This window comes from Pseudophryne corroboree, chromosome 3, assembly GCF_028390025.1.
Source record: "Pseudophryne corroboree isolate aPseCor3 chromosome 3, aPseCor3.hap2, whole genome shotgun sequence".
Lineage (NCBI taxonomy): Eukaryota > Metazoa > Chordata > Amphibia > Anura > Myobatrachidae > Pseudophryne > Pseudophryne corroboree.
Window position 1 is genome coordinate 409,334,601 of NC_086446.1, and position 16,508 is coordinate 409,351,108.

Sequence of the window (16,508 nt, forward strand, 5' to 3'; positions counted from 1 at the left end):
CAACTTGGAAGCCTCCAAGTCCCGAGTAGCCGCAGGCACCACAATAGGTTGGTTCAAATGAAACGCTGATACCACCTTAGGGAGAAATTGGGGACGAGTCCTCAATTCTGCCCTGTCCAGATGGAAGATCAGATAGGGGCTTTTACATGACAAAGCCGCCAATTCTGACACACGCCTAGCCGAAGCCAAGGCCAACAGCATGACCACTTTCCACGTGAGATATTTCAACTCCACGGTCTGAAGTGGCTCAAACCAATGTGATTTTAGGAAATCCAACACAACGTTGAGATCCCAAGGTGCCACTGGAGGCACAAAAGGGGGCTGAATATGCAGCACTCCCTTAACAAATGTCTGAACTTCAGGCAGTGAAGCCAGTTCTTTTTGAAAGAAAATAGACAGGGCCGAAATCTGTACTTTAATGGATCCCAATTTTAGACCCATAGTCACTCCTGACTGTAGGAAGTGCAGAAATCGACCCAGCTGAAATTCTTCTGTTGGGGCCTTCATAGCCTCACACCAAGCAACATATTTTCGCCATATGCGGTGATAATGTTTTGCTGTCACATCCTTCCTAGCTTTTATCAGCGTAGGAATGACTTCAACCGGAATGCCCTTTTCCATCAGGATCCGGCGTTCAACCGCCATGACGTCAAACGCAGCCACGGTAAGTCTTGGAACAGACAGGACCCCTGCTGTAGCAGGTCCTGTCGGAGCGGCAGAGGCCAAGGGTCCTCTGAGATCATTTCTTGAAGTTCCGGGTTCCAAGTCCTTCTTGGCCAATCCGGAACGATGAGTATAGTTCTTACTCCTCTCTTTCTTATTATCCTCAGTACCTTTGGTATGAGAGGAAGAGGAGGGAACACATACACCGACTGGTACACCCACGGTGTCACTAGAGCGTCCACAGCTATCGCCTGAGGGTCCCTTGACCTGGCGCAATATCTTTTTAGCTTTTTGTTGAGGCGGGACGCCATCATGTCCACCTGTGGCCTTTCCCAACGATTTACAATCAGCTGGAAGACTTCTGGATGAAGTCCCCACTCTCCCGGGTGGAGGTCGTGCCTGCTGAGGAAGTCTGCTTCCCAGTTGTCCACTCCCGGAATGAACACTGCTGACAGTGCTATCACGTGATTTTCCGCCCATCGGAGAATCCTTGTGGCTTCTGCCATCGCCATCCTGCTTCTTGTGCCGCCCTGTCGGTTTACATTGGCGACCGCCGTGATGTTGTCTGATTGAATCAGCACCGGCTGGTTTTGAAGCAGGGGTTTTGCTTGACTTAGGGCATTGTAAATGGCCCTTAGTTCCAGAATATTTATGTGTAGGGAAGCCTCCTGACTCGACCATTGTCCTTGGAAGTTTCTTCCCTGAGTGACTGCCCCCCAACCTCGGAGGCTTGCATCCGTGGTCACCAGGACCCAGTCCTGTATGCCGAATCTGCGGCCCTCGAGAAGATGAGCACTCTGCAGCCACCACAGCAGAGACACCCTGGCCCTCGGGGACAGGGTGATCAGCCGATGCATCTGAAGATGCGATCCGGACCACTTGTCTAACAGATCCCACTGAAAGATCCTTGCATGGAACCTGCCGAAGGGAATCGCTTCGTAAGAAGCTACCATCTTTCCCAGGACTCGCGTGCAGTGATGCACCGACACCTGTTTTGGTTTCAGGAGGTCTCTGACCAGAGATGACAACTCCTTGGCCTTCTCCTCCGGGAGAAACACCTTCTTCTGTTCTGTGTCCAGAATCATACCCAAGAACAGCAGACGCGTCGTAGGAACCAGCTGCGACTTTGGGATATTCAGAATCCAGCCGTGCTGTTGTAGCACTTCCTGAGATAGTGCTACTCCGACCAACAACTGCTCCATGGACCTCGCCTTTATAAGGAGATCGTCCAAGTACGGGATAATTATAACTCCCTTCTTTCGAAGGAGTATCATCATTTCGGCCATTACTTTGGTAAATACCCTCGGTGCCGTGGACAGACCAAACGGCAACGTCTGGAATTGGTAATGGCAGTCCTGTACCACAAAACGGAGGTACACCTGGTGAGGTGGGTAAATGGGGACATGTAGGTAAGCATCCTTGATGTCCAGTGATACCATATAATCCCTCTCTTCCAGGCTTGCAATAACCGCCCTGAGCGATTCCATTTTGAACTTGAACTTCCTTATATAAGTGTTCAAGGATTTCAAATTTAGAATGGGTCTCACCGAACCATCTGGTTTCGGTACCACAAACATTGTGGAATAGTAACCCCGTCCCTGTTGAAGGAGGGGAACTTTGATTATCACCTGCCGGAGGTACAGCTTGTGAATTGCCGCCAGTACTACCTCCCTGTCCTGGGGAGTAGCTGGCAAGGCTGATTTGAGGTAACGGCGAGGGGGAGACGTCTCGAACTCCAGCTTGTATCCCTGAGACACCACTTGTAGAAACCAGAGATCCACCTGTGAGCGAACCCACTGGTCGCTGAAGTTCCGGAGACGGGCCCCCACCGCACCTGGCTCCACCTGTGGAGCCCCAGCGTCATGCGGTGGACTTAGTGGAAGCAGGGGAGGATTTTTGTTTCTGGGAACTGGCTGTCTGGTGCAGCTTTTTCCCTCTACCCCTGCCTCTGGGCAGAAAGGACGCGCCTCTAACCCGCTTGCCTTTCTGAGGCCGAAAGGACTGTACTTGATAATACGGTGCTTTCTTAGGCTGTGAGGGAACCTGAAGTAAAAAAGTCGACTTCCCAGCTGTTGCTGTGGATACGAGGTCCGAGAGACCGTCCCCAAACAATTCCTCACCCTTATAAGGCAAAATTTCCATGTGCCTTTTAGAATCAGCATCATCTGTCCACTGCCGAGTCCATAATACTATCCTGGCAGAAATGGACATTGCATTAATTCTAGATGCCAGCCGGCAAATGTCCCTCTGTGCATCCCTCATATATAAGACTACGTCTTTAATATGCTCTACGGTTAGCGATATAGTGTCCCTGTCAAGGAAATCAATGTTATCAGACAGGGAATCAGACCACGCTACTGCAGCACTACACATCCATGCTGAAGCAATAGCAGGTCTCAGTATAGTACCTGAGTGTGTATACACAGACTTCAGGATAGCCTCCTGCTTTCTATCTGCAGGCTCCTTTAAGGCGGACGTATCCTGAGAAGGCAGTGCCACCTTTTTTGATAAGCGTGTGAGCGCCTTGTCCACCTTAGGGGATGTCTCCCAGCGTAACCTATCCGTTGGCGTGAAAGGGTACGCCATTAGTAACCGCTTAGAAATCACTAGTTTCTTATCTGGGGAACCCCACGCTTCTTCACACAATTCATTTAACTCATCAGATGGGGGAAAAGTCACTGGCTGCTTTTTCTCCCCAAACATAATACCCTTTTTTGTGGTAACCGGGTTAATGTCAGAAATGTGCAACACATTTTTCATTGCCGTAATCATGCATCGGATGGCCCTAGTAGATTGTACATTTGTCTCATCCTCGTCGACACTGGAGTCAGACTCCGTGTCGACATCCGTGTCTGCCATCTGTGGTAGCGGGCGTTTTTGAGCCCCTGATGGCCTCTGAGATGCCTGGGCAGGCGCGGGCTGAGATGCCGGCTGTCCCAAAGCTGCGTCATCGAACCTTTTATGCAAGGAGTTGACACTGTCGGTTAATACCTTCCACATATCCATCCACTCAGGTGTCGGCCCCGCAGGGGGCGACATCACACTTATCGGCACCTGCTCCGCCTCCACGTAAGCGTCCTCAAACATGTCGACACAGCCGTACCGACACACCGCACACACACACAGGGAATGCTCTGACTGAGGACAGGACCCCACAAAGTCCTTTGGGGAGACAGAGAGAGAGTATGCCAGCACACACCAGAGCGCTATATAACAGAGGGATATACACTATATACAAAGTGAATTTTCCCCCAATAGCTGCTTATATCACAATTTGCGCCTAAATTTATCTGCCACCCCTCTCTTTTTTACCCTTTCTGTAGTGTATACTGCAGGGGAGAGCCTGGGGAGCGTCCTTCCAGCGGAGCTGTGAAGAGAAAATGGCGCTGGCTGTGCTGAGGAAGATAGCCCCGCCCCTTCAGCGGCGGGCTTCTCCCGCTTTTTTAATGAAAATTATGGCGGGGGATTAGGCACATATACAGTTGAGAACTGTATTATGTGCAGTTTGCCATTAAGGTAACCTAATTGCAGCCCAGGGCGCCCCCCCCAGCGCCCTGCACCCACCAGTGACCGGAGCGTGTGGTGTGCTGTGGGAGCAATGGCGCACAGCTGCAGTGCTGTGCGCTACCTTATTGAGGACCGGAGTCTTCAGCCGCCGATTTTCTCCGGTATCTTCCGTCTTCTGGCTCTGCAAGGGGGACGGCGGCGCGGCTCCGGGAACGGACGATCGAGGTCGGGCCCTGTGTTCGATCCCTCTGGAGCTAATGGTGTCCAGTAGCCTTAGAAGCACAAGCTAGCTGCAAGCAGGTAGGTTTGCTTCTCTCCCCTAAGTCCCACGTAGCAGTGAGTCTGTTGCCAGCAGATCTCACTGAAAATAAAAAATCTAACAAATACTTTCTTTATAGTGAACTCAGGAGAGCCCACTAAGTGCATCCAGCTCAGGCCGGGCACAGATTCTAACTGAGGTCTGGAGGAGGGGCATAGAGGGAGGAGCCAGTGCACACCAGATGTAGTACCTAATCTTTCTTTAAAGAGTGCCCAGTCTCCTGCGGAGCCCGTCTATTCCCATGGTCCTTACGGAGTACCCAGCATCCACTAGGACGTCAGAGAAAAATGATATATATATATATATATATATATATATATACACACACACACATATATATATATATATTTATACATACACACACATATATATATGTACAGACACATATATATATATATCTATCTATATATATATATATATATATATATCTCCTCCCTTTTGCCTCCAAACTCCTTGAGCGTATTGTCTACAACCGCCTTACTTACTTTCTTTCCTCACACTCACTGCTTGACCCATACCAGTCTGACTTCCGTCCTCTCCACTCCACTGAAACTGCCCTTACAAAAGTATGCAATGACCTCCATGCTGCTAAATCTAAGGGACACTACTCTCTACTTATTCTACTTGATCTCTCTGCTGCTTTTGACACTGTGGACCATCCTCTTCTACTGCAAATCCTTCACTCCATTGGTCTGCGTGACACTGCCCTCTCTTGGCTGTCCTCCTACCTTTCTGACCGTTCATTCTCTGTCTCCTCTCATGACTCCACCTCCCCCTCACTTCCACTAACTGTAGGGGTACCCCAAGGTTCTGTCCTTGGTCCTCTTCTCTCTCTATACGTCCTCACTAGGTAAGCTCATTAGTTCTTTTGGTTTCCAATATCATCTCTATGCTGATGACACTCAAATCTATCTTTCCTCTCCAGACGTCTCCCCTGCTCTCCTCACTCGTATCTCCAACTGTCTCTCTGCTACCTCTTCCTGGATGTCCCAGCGCTTTCTTAAACTTAACATGTCTAAGACCGAACTGATCATTTTTCTTCCCTCCCACATAACCTCACCTCCTACAATCTCATTATCTATTGATGGCACTACTATCTCCTCTAGCCCCCAAGTGCGCTGTCTTGGAGTAATCCTTGACTCCTCCCTCTCCTTCAAACCACACATTCAGCACCTCTCACAAACCTGCGGTTTTCATCTAAAAAATATTTCCAGGATCAGACCCTTTCTGACCCAGGATGCTACTAAGACTCTTATCCACTCACTGGTCTTCTCCAGACTGGACTACTGTAATCTCCTCCTGACTGGCATTCCTGACAAATACCTCTCTCCACTCCAATCTATCCTCAATGCTGCTGCTCGGCTCAACTTCCTCACCAAACGCACTACGTCTACCTCTCCTCTCTTACTAGACCTTCACTGGCTCCCCTTCCCTTTCAGAATCCATTTCAAGCTGCTCACACTTGCTTACAAAGCCCTCACCCACTCCTCTCCCATCTACATCTCTGACCTTATCTCCCTTTACACTCTCACCCGTCCTCTTCGCTCTGCTAATGCACGCCGACTCTCCTGCCTACAGATTACTTCCTCCCACTTCCTGCACCACTTCTCTGGAATTCCCTACCTCTCCCCCTCAGACTCTCCACCTTTCTACAAAACTTCAAACGGGCTCTCAAGACCCACTTCTTCACCAAACCCAGCCAAATCTCATCCTAACCCTCTGTTCTACGCTCTCTATGTACCCCTTCTGTGTCACCTCTGTCTGTCTACCCCTCCCCTTTAGAATGTAAGCTCTCACGAGCAGGGCCCTCTTCCCTCATGTGCTTATCCTTTCTTAATTTAATAATTTCAACTGCACCAAATCCAGCAGTCTTCTGCCACCTGATACTTATTTCAGTGTCATCTGCTGATGTAACTATGTTCATTTACCCTGTACTTGTCCTATACTGTCATCAACTGTAAGTTGCTGTTTTCCCGTTTAATTATTTGTTTATGTACTCTGTAATTGGGCACTGCGGAACCCTTGTGGCGCCATATAAATAAAGGATAATAATAATAATAATATGTATATGTATATACACACACACACACATATACATACACACACACACACACACACACACATATACATACACACACATACAGATGTAGCCATGGTCATCTTAGTGCGATGCAGCATGATGTATCACAGCACTCTGAATGGCACACCAGGCTGCGACTATTTGCCATTGGCAATTGCTTCATTAATTCCTTTAGGAATTAATGGAGCGATCGCCAGCTGCGAATAGTTGCCTGGCACGCTATGCAGCAAGCATCGCAGCAAAGACGAGTATATATATATATATATATATATATTTTTTTTTTTTTTTTTGTTTTGTTTTTTGTTTAGAAAGAAAGTGTTTTTTTGAGGAGCGCTCTAATTAAAATGTATAAAATTGTTTCCACTAAAACATAGAGATGAGCGGGTTCGGTTTCTCTGAATCCGAACCCGCACGAACTTCATGTTTTTTTCACGGGTCCGAGCAGACTCGGATCCTCCCGCCTTGCTCGGTTAACCCGAGCGCGCCCGAACGTCATCATGACGCTGTCGGATTCTCGCGAGACTCGGATTCTATATAAGGAGCCGCGCGTCGCCGCCATTTTCACACGTGCATTGAGATTGATAGGGAGAGGACGTGGCTGGCGTCCTCTCCATTAGAAATTAGATTAGAAGAGAGAGAGAGATTGTGCAGAGTCAGACAGAGTTTACCACAGTGACCAGTGCAGTTGTTGTTAGTTAACTTTTATTTATTTTAATATATATCCGTTCTCTGCTATATCCGTTCTCTGCCTGAAAAAAAACGATACACAGCAGCAGCCAGTCACACAGTGTGACTCAGTCTGTGTGCACTCAGCTCAGCCCAGTGTGCTGCACATCAATGTATAAAAGGCAAAGCTTATAATAATTGTGGGGGAGACTGGGGAGCACTGCAGGTTGTTATAGCAGGAGCCCCCAGGAGTACATAATATTATATTAATTTAAAATTAAACAGTGCACACTTTTGCTGCAGGAGTGCCACTGCCAGTGTGACTAGTGGTGACCAGTGCCTGACCACCAGTATAGTAGTATATTGTTGTATGTATTGTATACTATCTCTTTATCAACCAGTCTATATTAGCAGCAGACACAGTACAGTGCGGTAGTTCACGGCTGTGGCTACCTCTGTGTCGGCAGTCGGAACTCGGCAGGCAGTCCGTCCATCCATAATTGTATTACAATATATACCACCTAACCGTGGTATTTTTTTTTCTTTCTTTATACCGTCATAGTGTCATACTAGTTGTTACGAGTATACTACTATCTCTTTATCAACCAGTGTACAGTGCGGTAGTTCACGGCTGTGGCTACCTCTGTGTCGGCAGTCGGCAGGCAGTCCGTCCATCCATAATTGTATTATTATTATAATATATACCACCTAACCGTGGTTTTTTTTCCATTCTTTAATCTTTATACCGTCGTCATAGTGTCATACTAGTTGTTACGAGTATACTACTATCTCTTTATCAACCAGTGTACAGTGCGGTAGTTCACGGCTGTGGCTACCTCTGTGTCGGCAGTCGGCAGGCAGTCCGTCCATCCATAATTGTATTATTATTATAATATATACCACCTAACCGTGGTTTTTTTTTCATTCTTTATACCGTCATAGTGTCATACTAGTTGTTACGAGTATACTACTATCTCTTTATCAACCAGTGTACAGTGCGGTAGTTCACGGCTGTGGCTACCTCTGTGTCGGCAGTCGGCAGGCAGTCCGTCCATCCATAATTGTATTATTATTATAATATATACCACCTAACCGTGGTTTTTTTTTCATTCTTTATACCGTCGTCATAGTGTCATACTAGTTGTTACGAGTATACTACTATCTCTTTATCAACCAGTGTACAGTGCGGTAGTTCACGGCTGTGGCTACCTCTGTGTCGGCAGTCGGCAGGCAGTCCGTCCATCCATAATTGTATTATTATTATAATATATACCACCTAACCGTGGTTTTTTTTCCATTCTTTATACCGTCGTCATAGTGTCATACTAGTTGTTACGAGTATACTACTATCTCTTTATCAACCAGTGTACAGTGCGGTAGTTCACGGCTGTGGCTACCTCTGTGTCGGCAGTCGGCAGGCAGTCCGTCCATCCATAATTGTATTATTATTATAATATATACCACCTAACCGTGGTTTTTTTTCCATTCTTTATACCGTCGTCATAGTGTCATACTAGTTGTTACGAGTATACTACTATCTCTTTATCAACCAGTGTACAGTGCGGTAGTTCACGGCTGTGGCTACCTCTGTGTCGGCAGTCGGCAGGCAGTCCGTCCATCCATAATTGTATTATTATTATAATATATACCACCTAACCGTGGTTTTTTTTCCATTCTTTATACCGTCGTCATAGTGTCATACTAGTTGTTACGAGTATACTACTATCTCTTTATCAACCAGTGTACAGTGCGGTAGTTCACGGCTGTGGCTACCTCTGTGTCGGCAGTCGGCAGGCAGTCCGTCCATCCATAATTGTATTATTATTATAATATATACCACCTAACCGTGGTTTTTTTTATACCACCTAACCGTGGCAGTCCGTCCATAATTGTATACTAGTAAACTATCCAATCCATCCATCTCCATTGTTTACCTGAGGTGCCTTTTAGTTCTGCCTATAAAATATGGAGAACAAAAAAGTTGAGGTTCCAAAATTAGGGAAAGATCAAGATCCACTTCCACCTCGTGCTGAAGCTGCTGCCACTAGTCATGGCCGAGACGATGAAATGCCAGCAACGTCGTCTGCCAAGGCCGATGCCCAATGTCATAGTACAGAGCATGTCAAATCCAAAACACCAAATATCAGAAAAAAAAGGACTCCAAAACCTAAAATAAAATTGTCGGAGGAGAAGCGTAAACTTGCCAATATGCCATTTACCACACGGAGTGGCAAGGAACGGCTGAGGCCCTGGCCTATGTTCATGGCTAGTGGTTCAGCTTCACATGAGGATGGAAGCACTCAGCCTCTCGCTAGAAAACTGAAAAGACTCAAGCTGGCAAAAGCACCGCAAAGAACTGTGCGTTCTTTGAAATCCCAAATCCACAAGGAGAGTCCAATTGTGTCGTTTGCGATGCCTGACCTTCCCAACACTGGACGTGAAGAGCATGCGCCTTCCACTATTTGCATGCCCCCTGCAAGTGCTGGAAGGAGCACCCGCAGTCCAGTTCCTGATAGTCAGATTGAAGATGTCAGTGTTGAAGTACACCAGGATGAGGAGGATATGGGTGTTGCTGGCGCTGGGGAGGAAATTGACCAGGAGGATTCTGATGGTGAGGTGGTTTGTTTAAGTCAGGCACCCGGGGAGACACCTGTTGTCCGTGGGAGGAATATGGCCGTTGACATGCCAGGTGAAAATACCAAAAAAATCAGCTCTTCGGTGTGGAGGTATTTCACCAGAAATGCGGACAACAGGTGTCAAGCCGTGTGTTCCCTTTGTCAAGCTGTAATAAGTAGGGGTAAGGACGTTAACCACCTCGGAACATCCTCCCTTATACGTCACCTGCAGCGCATTCATAATAAGTCAGTGACAAGTTCAAAAACTTTGGGTGACAGCGGAAGCAGTCCACTGACCAGTAAATCCCTTCCTCTTGTAACCAAGCTCACGCAAACCACCCCACCAACTCCCTCAGTGTCAATTTCCTCCTTCCCCAGGAATGCCAATAGTCCTGCAGGCCATGTCACTGGCAAGTCTGACGAGTCCTTTCCTGCCTGGGATTCCTCCGATGCATCCTTGCGTGTAACGCCTACTGCTGCTGGCGCTGCTGTTGTTGCCGCTGGGAGTCGATGGTCATCCCAGAGGGGAAGTCGTAAGCCCACTTGTACTACTTCCAGTAAGCAATTGACTGTTCAACAGTCCTTTGCGAGGAAGATGAAATATCACAGCAGTCATCCTACTGCAAAGCGGATAACTGAGTCCTTGACAACTATGTTGGTGTTAGACGTGCGTCCGGTATCCGCCGTTAGTTCACAGGGAACTAGACAATTTATTGAGGCAGTGTGCCCCCGTTACCAAATACCATCTAGGTTCCACTTCTCTAGGCAGGCGATACCGAGAATGTACACGGACGTCAGAAAAAGACTCACCAGTGTCCTAAAAAATGCAGTTGTACCCAATGTCCACTTAACCACGGACATGTGGACAAGTGGAGCAGGGCAGGGTCAGGACTATATGACTGTGACAGCCCACTGGGTAGATGTATGGACTCCCGCCGCAAGAACAGCAGCGGCGGCACCAGTAGCAGCATCTCGCAAACGCCAACTCTTTCCTAGGCAGGCTACGCTTTGTATCACCGCTTTCCAGAATACGCACACAGCTGAAAACCTCTTACGGCAACTGAGGAAGATCATCGCGGAATGGCTTACCCCAATTGGACTCTCCTGTGGATTTGTGGCATCGGACAACGCCAGCAATATTGTGTGTGCATTAAATATGGGCAAATTCCAGCACGTCCCATGTTTTGCACATACCTTGAATTTGGTGGTGCAGAATTTTTTAAAAAACGACAGGGGCGTGCAAGAGATGCTGTCGGTGGCCAGAAAAATTGCGGGACACTTTCGGCGTACAGGCACCACGTACAGAAGACTGGAGCACCACCAAAAACTACTGAACCTGCCCTGCCATCATCTGAAGCAAGAAGTGGTAACGAGGTGGAATTCAACCCTCTATATGCTTCAGAGGTTGGAGGAGCAGCAAAAGGCCATTCAAGCCTATACAATTGAGCACGATATAGGAGATGGAATGCACCTGTCTCAAGTGCAGTGGAGAATGATTTCAACGTTGTGCAAGGTTCTGATGCCCTTTGAACTTGCCACACGTGAAGTCAGTTCAGACACTGCCAGCCTGAGTCAGGTCATTCCCCTCATCAGGCTTTTGCAGAAGAAGCTGGAGGCATTGAAGAAGGAGCTAACACGGAGCGATTCCGCTAGGCATGTGGGACTTGTGGATGCAGCCCTTAATTCGCTTAACAAGGATTCACGGGTGGTCAATCTGTTGAAATCAGAGCACGACATTTTGGCCACCGTGCTCGATCCTAGATTTAAAGCCTACCTTGGATCTCTCTTTCCGGCAGACACAGGTCTGCTGGGGTTGAAAGACCTGCTGGTGACAAAATTGTCAAGTCAAGCGGAACGCGACCTGTCAACATCTCCTCCTTCACATTCTCCCGCAACTGGGGGTGCGAGGAAAAGGCTCAGAATTCCGAGCCCACCCGCTGGCGGTGATGCAGGGCAGTCTGGAGCGACTGCTGATGCTGACATCTGGTCCGGACTGAAGGACCTGACAACGATTACGGACATGTCGTCTACTGTCACTGCATATGATTCTCTCAACATTGATAGAATGGTGGAGGATTATATGAGTGACCGCATCCAAGTAGGCACGTCACACAGTCCGTACTTATACTGGCAGGAAAAAGAGGCAATTTGGAGGCCCTTGCACAAACTGGCTTTATTCTACCTAAGTTGCCCTCCCACAAGTGTGTACTCCGAAAGAGTGTTTAGTGCCGCCGCTCACCTTGTCAGCAATCGGCGTACGAGGTTACATCCAGAAAATGTGGAGAAGATGATGTTCATTAAAATGAATTATAATCAATTCCTCCGCGGAGACATTGACCAGCAGCAATTGCCTCCACAAAGTACACAGGGAGCTGAGATGGTGGATTCCAGTGGGGACGAATTGATAATCTGTGAGGAGGGGGATGTACACGGTGATATATCGGAGGGTGAAGATGAGGTGGACATCTTGCCTCTGTAGAGCCAGTTTGTGCAAGGAGAGATTAATTGCTTCTTTTTTGGGGGGGGTCCAAACCAACCCGTCATATCAGTCACAGTCGTGTGGCAGACCCTGTCACTGAAATGATGGGTTGGTTAAAGTGTGCATGTCCTGTTTTGTTTATACAACATAAGGGTGGGTGGGAGGGCCCAAGGATAATTCCATCTTGCACCTCTTTTTTCTTTTCTTTTTCTTTGCATCATGTGCTGATTGGGGAGGGTTTTTTGGAAGGGACATCCTGCGTGACACTGCAGTGCCACTCCTAGATGGGCCCGGTGTTTGTGTCGGCCACTAGGGTCGCTAATCTTACTCACACAGCTACCTCATTGCGCCTCTTTTTTTCTTTGCGTCATGTGCTGTTTGGGGAGGGTTTTTTGGAAGGGACATCCTGCGTGACACTGCAGTGCCACTCCTAGATGTGCCCGGTGTTTGTGTCGGCCACTAGGGTCGCTAATCTTACTCACACAGTCAGCTACCTCATTGCGCCTCTTTTTTTCTTTGCGTCATGTGCTGTTTGGGGAGGGTTTTTTGGAAGGGCCATCCTGCGTGACACTGCAGTGCCACTCCTAGATGGGCCCGGTGTTTGTGTCGGCCACTAGGGTCGCTAATCTTACTCACACAGCTACCTCATTGCGCCTCTTTTTTTCTTTGCGTCATGTGCTGTTTGGGGAGGGTTTTTTGGAAGGGACATCCTGCGTGACACTGCAGTGCCACTCCTAGATGGGCCCGGTGTTTGTGTCGGCCACTAGGGTCGCTTATCTTTCTCACACAGCTACCTCATTGCGCCTCTTTTTTTCTTTGCGTCATGTGCTGTTTGGGGAGGGTTTTTTGGAAGGGACATCCTGCGTGACACTGCAGTGCCACTCCTAGATGGGCCCGGTGTTTGTGTCGGCCACTAGGGTCGCTTATCTTTCTCACACAGTCAGCTACCTCATTGCGCCTCTTTTTTTCTTTGCGTCATGTGCTGTTTGGGGAGGGTTTTTTGGAAGGGACATCCTGCGTGACACTGCAGTGCCACTCCTAGATGGGCCCGGTGTTTGTGTCGGCCACTAGGGTCGCTTATCTTACTCACACAGCGACCTCGGTGCAAATTTTAGGACTAAAAATAATATTGTGAGGTGTGATGTGTTCAGAATAGGCTGAAAATGAGTGTAAATTATGTTTTTTGAGGTTAATAATACTTTGGGATCAAAATTACCCCCAAATTCTATGATTTAAGCTGTTTTTTAGGGTTTTTTGAAAAAAACACCCGAATCCAAAACACACCCGAATCCGACAAAAATAATTCGGTGAGGTTTTGCCAAAACGCGTTCGAACCCAAAACACGGCCGCGGAACCGAACCCAAAACCAAAACACAAAACCCGAAAAATTTCAGGCGCTCATCTCTACTAAAACATAGGAAAATAAATATATCCCATCTTACGAATGAATGAAGAAAGAGGATAGACTGATATTGCCTTACATACAAGAACACCCAATAAATTAAAAAAACTTTAATAAAAGATAATTAAAACATTTGTCAAATATTCAAAACATTCATGTTCACAAGCATTTCTTTGCACCATAGAGATGTCAACAAAAAAAGGCCGATTAAGCCTGTTCACTTTAGTTTGTGAGATAATGATAAAGCTTTCACCCAACACGTTTCGTCTGTGGCGACTTCTTCAGGGGTATTAATTTATAAAATGACTGAATTTTCATATTTTGATGACAGGAATGATTCCTTATTCTCAGATGATAAATAGCAAATAAATTACACTTATAGCAAGTACGGACGACGGTGCTAGATTTTCTAGAGTAATCTTTATTGGATTCTCCGGATTAGGCAATTCTAACCTGATTTCGCATTGACAGGACTCTGAGGACAAAGTTCAAATCGTTTTATTTAAAAAGTGATTTTCTAATGGTCTGTCTAAGAATCCTATATGAACCAGCAGCACTCAATCACCTGTGTGTGGTCTGGAGTTCAAATGCAAAGTGATCATTTTGCATTTGAACTCCACACCACACACAGGTAATTGAGTGCTGCTGGTTCATACAGGATTCTTGAACAAACCATTAGAAAATCACTTTTTAAATAAAACAAATTGAATCATGTTTAAAGCACCTAATCTGTGGAATCCAATAAAGATTACTCACAGTCGCCCGTACTTGCTATTGGTGTAATTTATTTACTATTTAACATCTGAGAATGAGAATAATTTCTGTCGTCAAAATATGAAAAATTCAATCATTTGAAAATTAACACCCTGAAGAAGCTGCCACAAACGACATGCGTTGGAAAGCTTTATCATCACACAAACGAATGGGAACAGGCTTAATAAGCCTTTTTTGTTGACATCTCTATGGTGCAAAGAAATGCTTGTGAAAATGAATGTTCTGAATATTTGACAAATGTTTTAATTATATTTTAGCAAAGTTTTTTAGAATCTATATAAGGCAATATCAGTGTATCCTCTTCATTCATTTGGAAGACAAGATGTATTTATCCTACAATGTTATAGTGGGAACACTTATACAATTTAATTAGAGCGCTCCTCAAAAAAAACAAAAACCTCTCTATATCAATTCTCTAGGCCCATATCGGCAAGGGGCCTCCTTTTGGGAAAGCTGCCAAAATATTTAATATAATTTTAAATATAATCTTGAATATATCTTTAAGAAAAATTGATTATATGTAATTATTGTGGTAATTGTTCCCCACATATATACAGAATAATAGCGCATTAAGGAAATCTATATATTACACACACAAAACGGCCAAAGAGAAAAGATCAAGGTATTGCATTAATCATAGCATTATGCTTCGAATACTGAATGGTGCCTTCTTTACCTAGAGATCACAAACACATTTCAATCCTTGTGCAAACTTACCTGTCTGGCAATATAATTTCTAGTGCAGAAATAAAATATGGAACCACCACATTAATTCCCTTAAGGTCACAGCAGAAAAGTGGAGGGGAATTCAGGATGATACTGGCAAGAACTGGGTAGCAGATAAAGTCTCCAATTTGTAAACCTTGGACAAGGACCATGTAAAACCTACAGAAAAAGGATGATCACTCATGTTGGGAAATTGCAACGCTAGCTAAGCAAAATCTCACACAAATATACATATTACAGTAAAGAAAATAAGATTTTAAACCTACCGGTAAATCTATTTCTCCTAGTCCGTAGAGGATGCTGGGCTCCGTAAGGACCATGGGATATAGACGGGCTCCGCAGGAGATAGGGCACCTAAAAAGAACTTTGACTATGGGTGTGCACTGGCTCCTCCCTCTATGACCCTCCTCCAGACCTCAGTTAGAGAACTGTTCCCAGAGGAGATGGACAATACAAGGCAGGATTTAGCAATCCAAGGGCAAGATTCATACCAGCCCACACCAATCATACCATGTAACCTGGAACATACATAACCAGTTAACAGTATGAACAAAACCAACAGTAACGGTCCAAGGCCGATGTCAACTGTAACATAACCCTTATGTAAGCAACAACTATATACAAGTCTTGCAGAGTTTCCGCACTGGGACGGGCGCCCAGCATCCTCTACGGACTAGGAGAAATAGATTTACCGGTAGGTTTAAAATCTTATTTTCTCTTACGTCCTAGAGGATGCTGGGGACTCCGTAAGGACCATGGGGTTTATACCAAAGCATCCAATCGGGCGTGAGAGTGCAGACGACTCTGCAGCACCGACTGAGCAATCGCTAGGTCCTCATCAGCCAGGGTATCAAACTTGTAGAATTTAGCAAAAGTGTTTGACCCCGACCACGTCGCCGCTCGGCAAAGTTGTAATGCCGATGTGCCTCGGGCAGCCGCCCAAAAAGAGCCCACCTTCCTAGTGGAATGGGCCTTAACCGAATTTGGTACCGGCAATCCAGCCGTAGAGTGAGCCTGCTGAATCGTATTACAGATCCAGCGAGCAATAGTCTGCTTTAAAGCAGGAGCGCCAATCCTATTGGCCGCATACAGGACAAACAGAGCCTCTGTTTTCCTAATTCTAGCCGTCCTGGCTACATACATTTTTAAGGCCCTGACTACGTCCAGGGATCTGGAATCCTCCAGGTCACCGGTAGCCACAGGCACCACTATAGGTTGATTCATATGGAACGAAGAAACCACTTTAGGCAAAAATTGCGGACGTGTCCTCAATTCAG

General features: G+C 46.4%; 1 protein-coding gene across 4 annotated transcripts in view; it reads right to left on the reverse strand.

Annotated features, from left to right (window-relative positions):
• The window catches only part of RALGAPB (Ral GTPase activating protein non-catalytic subunit beta), a 275,647-nt gene that overhangs the window by 86,175 nt on the left and 172,964 nt on the right, over window positions 1-16,508 (reverse strand). For all 4 annotated transcript variants that reach the window (XM_063960194.1, XM_063960193.1, XM_063960196.1 and 1 more), the window contains one exon: window positions 15,223-15,390. In XM_063960194.1, coding sequence (XP_063816264.1) covers window positions 15,223-15,390 — 168 coding nt within the window. The remainder of the gene's footprint in view (window positions 1-15,222; window positions 15,391-16,508) is intronic.